At 61.0% G+C, this 6,823-nt stretch overlaps 1 protein-coding gene across 1 annotated transcript; it reads left to right on the plus strand.

The window, feature by feature from the left end:
* Positions 1–1,384: 1,384 nt before the first annotated feature.
* On the plus strand, positions 1,385–6,820 carry SLC25A47 (solute carrier family 25 member 47; the record flags this gene model as incomplete). The annotated part of the gene is given in 6 exon segments (XM_053917883.1): positions 1,385–1,517; positions 2,820–2,863; positions 3,177–3,248; positions 3,925–4,107; positions 5,312–5,636; positions 5,926–6,820. Coding segments are annotated over 6 exon segments (933 nt in total). The 3' UTR covers positions 6,207–6,820.
* Positions 6,821–6,823: the final 3 nt, after the last annotated feature.

Raw genomic sequence — 6,823 nt, forward strand, 5'->3', positions numbered from 1 at the left:
TGTTTTTATTTGCTTCTGCACGAGTCTCAAAAATCGAATTCCATGCTCCTTTGCGGTCTGTTCTCCTCTAGGTGCAGCTCTTGATCCTGTTTCACACTCGTTTCCCAGCGACTTTCTCTCGACACCCTCCCTGGCACGCCCATCTGCGTTTCTAAGCCGTTTGCTGGTGTTTTCAGAACCTGCCCCACCGGTGAGGTCACATGCTGGCCTGGCACCTGTCCTTCCCCTGTGGTGGGGGCTGTGACGTGCGTGCGAGATGGCGCCTGGCCTGCCCTGGCCCTTATCGGGAGCTTGATCTTCTTTCCTTGTAATTCAGCTGTTTTGATCTTAAAGTCTACTGGGTGAGGAAATAAAAAAGCACAAGTTAAAGTATCTAATGCAAAGGAGTAAAAGATGTTTCCTAGTAGGAAGGCATACAGCCTTCCTAGGCTGCAGAGCAAAAGGAAGCTGTGGACCCTGTGCAGTTAACACTTGCCCTCTTCCCTGTCCCGTCAGGTTTCTGGTCAGGGGACACCTTAGGCAAGTTCATGGTCTCTCTGAGCTTCAGGGTCCTTGCCAGGATGCAATGGTTTCGAGTGAGGAGCAGACGGAAGCGACCTCCTGGCGGACCAGCTTCCCTTCCATGAGTGTCCCGTTCGGTGGGTCCCGCGGGTCTTGGTCCCCTCCCTCAGTGAGCTCTGCTCGGGCTGGGTCTGTGCTTGGCACCGGGGACTCAGTGTGGAGGGGGCTTGGCTGGGCCCTGGGGGCAGGGGAAACAGATGTGGGTGCAGCAGGGACAGTGTCAGCCCCAGGTTCTGTGAAGGGCGTGGAACAGGCCTGAGTGGCTGGTATTCATGCTGGTCCTGGGAGGGCTCTGGCCAGCCTTCGTGGTGTCAGGCATCAGTGGCCCATTGTCCCCACTCCCTCCCCGCCAACTGGGCTCCTTGAGGACTGGGCCTGGCCTCAGCCCGGCCTCAGCTCGTGGACAGTTTGCTGAAGGCATTAGTGAGGGAGCTTGGAGAGTTCCTGGGGCAGGAACAATTCCAAGGGAGTCAGGGAGGCCCAAAGACATGCATGAGGCCTGAGCAGGGGCTTGGGGCAACAGGGACATCACAGCCCCATCCCTGGACCTCCCCAGGAAGTGTCTGGTTGTGGTCTGGGGCCCCCACCTGCAGGCCATGTGGACAGTGGGCCTGTGTCCCCAGAGCCCAACAGCTCTGTGGCTTCCCCCAGACTTCCCACAGCTGGGCCCTGCTCCTGAGGGCACTAGGGCAAAGGGCCTTTGGGGGGTGGGGTGGGAGGGATTCCAGGTGGGCATCGACCTGCCTGCTTCCCAGTACCACCTCTGCCTTCTGGGCCACTGGTCAGCATGTGCCCGCTTCCTGTCCCCTCCTCCCCACTGCAGCTATTTAAGGCCGAGAGGAGCTGCGGAGGCCATCACGGTGGTGGCCGCCGCATCGGACTGCACTCAGGCAGAGACCCCAGGGCCTCCCCACCACCCACACAGTCCATGGATTTTGTTGCTGGAGCCATAGGAGGTAACAGAGGGAAGGCAGGACCTTGTTCGTGGGGGGCTGCTCCTCCTGGAGGTGTCCTCTGCCTTGGGAAGTGGGCTCTGGGCAATGTGGGGTTTGAGGAGTCAGCCCAGAAGTGGCTGGGACCTGGTGTGAGCCATGGGTGCCTGGTGCGGGGAGGACAGGGTTGGCTCCTGGGAGACTCAGGTAGCAACGCAGGCTGGGTGCAGCTGGCGGGCTCAGCTGGGGAGGCTGAGGGTGGTTCCAGGTCTCTGCCTAGGCCAGGTGGGGGCTGGGCGGGGCCTGCAGGCTGGCTGGGTCCTGGGGAGGACAGAGGCCCTGGGACAGAGTGGACAGTGACAACAGGACACTTCCTGGAAGCCATGGGCAGAGGGGGGGGGCCCGGCCGCCCCCACCTCAGGCCACGTGTAAGTGTGTAATTGCCCTGGCTGGCCCCTGGGCTGTTCTTCTAGGAAAAGAGCTCTTTGCGAAAGACCAGCCCGGATGGGGAACCGCCCTTTGCTTTGGGAAGCAGGCTCAGGCCCCGCCCAGCCATCCACCCTGCTGGCTGCGGAGGCTGCTTTGGCCCTCGGCCTTACTTACCCTGTGGCACAGTGGGGGGCTCCTGGCCCACACTTCTGGGAACAGTGTGGGAGGGGAGGGGGTTCGCTGAGGTCCTACTGTGTGCGGGGCCTGAGGCCAGCTGCTGCCTAAGGAGGGGGCTCAGAGAAGGGGATTGATTTGCCCAAGATCACACAGCCTGGAAGGGCTCCTGAATCCCGCATGCTTCCTCCCCAGTCCACAGGAGGCCTGGGTGGAAAGGGCCCTTGCTTTGTGCCGGGTCCTGGGTCACAAGGACCAGGTGTAGGCCTTGTCCTGGAGGGACTCTAGTTCTAGAGGCAGAGATGGTAGGCTGTGGGACAGTAGCGAAGCCACGGGACAGGGCTCGGATCAACAAACTTGGAGTTCCAGGCAGCTCTTCATGAAGCTCCCACCGCCAGACAAACCCTGCACAGCCTGAGGCTGGAGGGCCAGCACTGCCTGGCCTGGGGACAGGGCCCGGCAAGCGTTGGACCTGTTCTCTCAAAAGTTGACACTAGAGGGCAGGCGGGGGAGCATCCTAGGCTTTCAGAAGGAGGCACCTGGGGGCCAAGACTCCGGGCAGAAGAGATTGCCAGCAGCCTCTTGGAGTCGCTGTAGCTCTCTGAGTCTCTGTTTCCTCCTTTGCTAAATGGGATGGCTCTTGCAATGATGACAAGGAGTGTGGATCTGTTTCCTCCTCCCCTGTTCCCTCCACCCTCACATGTTCTTCTGCTTTCCTTCCAGGTGTCTGTGGTGTTGCTGTGGGCTATCCCCTGGATACAGTGAAGGTGCGGCCACAGTCAGGCCCTGCCACTCGCCCCAGGGCCTCTGCCCGCGGGTGGGCCGCCCTGCAAGCCTCCTGCACCCCATCCCCGGCCAGAAGAGCTTTCTAGCACACTCACCTGACCCAGCCCACCCTGCTGCCCTTGGGGCTGCCTGTCGCTCTCTTCCAGCCTGCGCCTCAGGTTTCTCCTCTTACCTGGCACTCGCTGTCCCTGCTCTGCCCACCGTCAGCATGGCTGCGACAACCGCTGCCCCAGGGCCTGCTGCCCTTGCCCCAGGCCCGCAGCCACCCACTCCTGAAGCCCGCTTCTCCCCCAGGTCAGGATCCAGACGGAGCCCAAGTACACAGGCATCTGGCACTGTGTCCGGGACACGTATCGCCGAGAGCAGGTAAGCGGGGGCAGGGTGACAGGAGGGGTGGCAGGGCCTTGGACCCTGGCCTGCCACTTGCCAACAAGGCAGACTGCGCTCAGCCCTGCTTGGAGTCTTGGTTCTCTCGCCTCCCAAAGGCGAACAGCAGCACCAGGCCCCGGAGTCTTCTGAGGGCCAGAGCTGGGGCATCTAGCTCACAGGGGTTTAGAATGAGGCCCTGTCTCCAGGAGAGGTCTAGAGGGGGTGTGGGGAGGCTTCAAAGGTCGGGGGGTGGGCCCATGCGTTTGCATTTTTGTCCCCTTCAGGCTGGGCACCAGTGGTGCTGGGTGGAGGTGTCAGTCCCCAGGGTTCAGGTCAGAGGCCTGTCCAGAGGAGGGACATAGGGACATTTATGAAGGTGAAGTTGGGGCTTGATGCTGGCCAGCAACGAGCAAAAGGAGCACAGCCACCACCAAGCATGCTAGTGCACCACCCCCCTCCCCACGTAGTGGCCCTGGGCCCAGCCTGGCCCTCCGTCTTGTCCCTTCCTCATCTGGAAGCATGGGGACCCTCTTTCACAGCTTAGGTTCCTGAGGCGCTAGGCAGTAAGTGACTCGCCGGAGCCCCGAAGCCAAGGAGGGGTCGCCCCCCCAGTCCTCCTGGCCGGACGTCTGGCCTGACCTGGGCCCTCGGGTCCTGTCCACCTGCCCACTAGGTGCGGGGCTTCTACAGGGGCCTTTCGCTGCCCGTGTGCACGGTGTCGCTGGTCTCGTCCCTGTCTTTCGGCACCTACCGCTACTGTCTCGCGCACATCTGCCGGTTCCGGTATGGCAGTGCCGATGCCAAGCCCTCCAGGACTGACATCATGCTGTCAGGTTTCACCTCGGGCCTTGTCCGTGTGAGTGGGCGGGCAAGGGGTCCCTGGGACTGCCGGGGTGGGCAGAGGCTGGGAGGGCCTGAGAGGTCGCTGAGCCCAGAGGGCAGGGAGGCAGAGACTGGTTGGAGGCTGGGGGACCGTGGGTGAGGGCTCAGCTGGCCATCGTTAGCTGAGAGAGCATGGGGACACTAGGGAGCCTCTCTGACCTTCTGACTCTTCACTGGTGAGTGGTGTCATGGTGAGAATCACGTGACATCATGTGCAAAGTCCCCAGCACAGGGTCTGATAGGCAGGAGCCCCCGTGAAATGGCAGACAGCATTATTAGTGACATCATGTTACATCTTTTTAAAAAATTATTATTACTATTTTTGCCCTGGCTGGTGTGGCTCAGTGGATTGAGTGCTGGCCTGAGAACCAAAGAGTCGCCCATTTGATTCCCAGCCAGGGCACCTGCCCGGGGTTTGCAGGCCAGGTCCTCAGTAGGGGGCGCCTGCGACCACTCATTGATGTTTCTCCCTCTCTCCCGCCCTTCCCCCTCTCTAAAAATAAATAAATAAATATTTTTTCCCTTGCCTGAGGACTTGCTTATTGATTTTATTTTATTATTTGAAGATTTTTATTTATTTACTTTTAGAGAGGAGGAAGGGAGGGAGAGAGGGAGAAATATTGATGTGCGAGAGAAACATTGACTGGTTGCCTTTTGTACATGCTGACGGGGGATCGAACCCGCAACACAGGCATGTGCCTTGACCGGGAATGCAACCGGTGACCTTTCAGTTTGCCGTACAACACGCAACCCACTGAACCACACCAGCCAGGGCTCATGTTACATGTTAATGTTATTAAATACTTACATTGTTTTATTAGTCTGACATTAAATGCTTATATTAATTAAATATTACATTAATATGTCATTAACAAATTAATTAGGTGCTTAAATGCTTTCATGAACCGGAGTCACAGACATTTACCCGACACCTACTGTATGCTCAGCCGGCGCTGTGCCAGGACGAGTGGGTAGCCGAAGAAAGCGCTGGCTTTGGCTTGGGTGTGCAGAGCTGGCTTTGAACGCCACTCCACCAGAGCCACAGGCCAGCCTGAAGCTGCTTGGGGCCCAGGTTCCCCCCATGTCACCACGGGGAACAGGAGGCTGGCAGGGGGGCCAGGTGCAGGGGTGCGCGGCAGTGCTGCCACCCCCTCACTGCTGCTGCGTCTCTGCTCTAGGTGTTCCTGACCTCGCCTACCGACGTGGCCAAGGTCCGCCTGCAGACGCAGGCGCAGGCGCAGGCGCAGACAAGGCGGAGATCCTTGGCCTCGGCGGCTGCGGTGGCGCCTGTGTGTCCCACGGCCCCCACAGGTCCGGTGCCGGGGCCCAGGTACCGCGGGCCACTGCACTGCCTGGCCACAGTGGCCCGTGAGGAGGGACTGCGGGGCCTCTACAAGGGCAGCTCGGCCCTGCTCTTCCGGGACGGCCACTCCTTCGCCACCTACTTCCTCTCCTACTCCATCCTCTGCGAGTGGCTCACCCCCGCTGGCCACAGTCAGCCAGGTGAGTGGGGGGGTGGGGCTGGGGCTGGGGCCTGGAAGGGGGTGCAGGCTCTGCCAGCGGGAATTGAGTCATGTGTCACACTGGCTGCCCAGTGCCTCGCGGGGTGAGAATCTCAGTGCCCTCCACAGGGAGGGTCAGGACAGACCTGCTCGGTGTGGCCTTGGAGGAGTCACGTCGGTGGAGTGAGCCCCGGGCTCCCTTACAGCTGGGCCCTGCCCTGAGTGCCCCACCCACTGTCCTCTGGGTCCAGTCCCAATCAAGGCACCCCCTCATGGGTCTCCCCCTGCAGATGTCTTGGGTGTGCTGGTGGCCGGTGGCTGTGCGGGAGTCCTGGCCTGGGCTGTGGCCACCCCCATGGATGTGATTAAGTCTCGCCTGCAGGCGGACGGGCAGGGCCAGCGGCGCTACAAGGGCCTCCTGCACTGCATGGTGACCAGTGTGCGGGAGGAAGGGCCTCGGGTCCTGTTCAAGGGGCTGACGCTCAACTGCTGCCGTGCCTTCCCTGTCAACATGGTGGTCTTCGTCACCTATGAAGCCGCGCTGAGGCTCACCCGGGGCCTGCTTGGGTAGCGGGTCCCACCACCCCAGGGGCTGACCTGCCGGCAGCTTCTAGAGGTCGTCGTAGCTGGAGGAGGCAAAGGGGAGTGTCCCCACTGGGTCGTCATCAAGGACAGGCAGGAGCCACACGGAAGACACTCAGCTGGGGCCTGGACTTGGCCTGCCCAGCTACAGACCTGAGATGGCCAAGGTGCCCATCGTTCCCGGCCCGGTGTTGGCCCGAGGGTCACATGAGCCAGGGAGGAGTGGCTTTTTGGATGAGGACATCGGTCACCTGGCATCATGGGTGCATGTGGTCAGTTCCTTCCAGCCTCCCTGTCACCCCTTTGGAGCACCCCTGCGTCCGCACCTCCATCATTTCCTCAGCTGTCCTCTTGGCCACCCACCCCCAGCCCCACTCAGCTGCCAGCTGCGCTAGGGTACTCTTCACTTACTGTCCCTTAGGTGCAGCTCAGCAGGTCTCCCCTGACAGGTTCTCGGCTCCGGGCTGAGCGGAACAGCACTGCTGAGAGGCCATGCGAGCTGGGGAGGGCGGGCGTGCACCCTCGCTCTGCTGTAGACTCGGGGGGGGGGGGGGCTGTTGCCAATTAAACATCACTGAGGACATTCAGGGGTGCTGCTCTGTGGTC

Source organism: Desmodus rotundus, unplaced genomic scaffold (genome assembly GCF_022682495.2).
Source record: "Desmodus rotundus isolate HL8 unplaced genomic scaffold, HLdesRot8A.1 manual_scaffold_398, whole genome shotgun sequence".
NCBI classification, from domain to species: domain Eukaryota; kingdom Metazoa; phylum Chordata; class Mammalia; order Chiroptera; family Phyllostomidae; genus Desmodus; species Desmodus rotundus.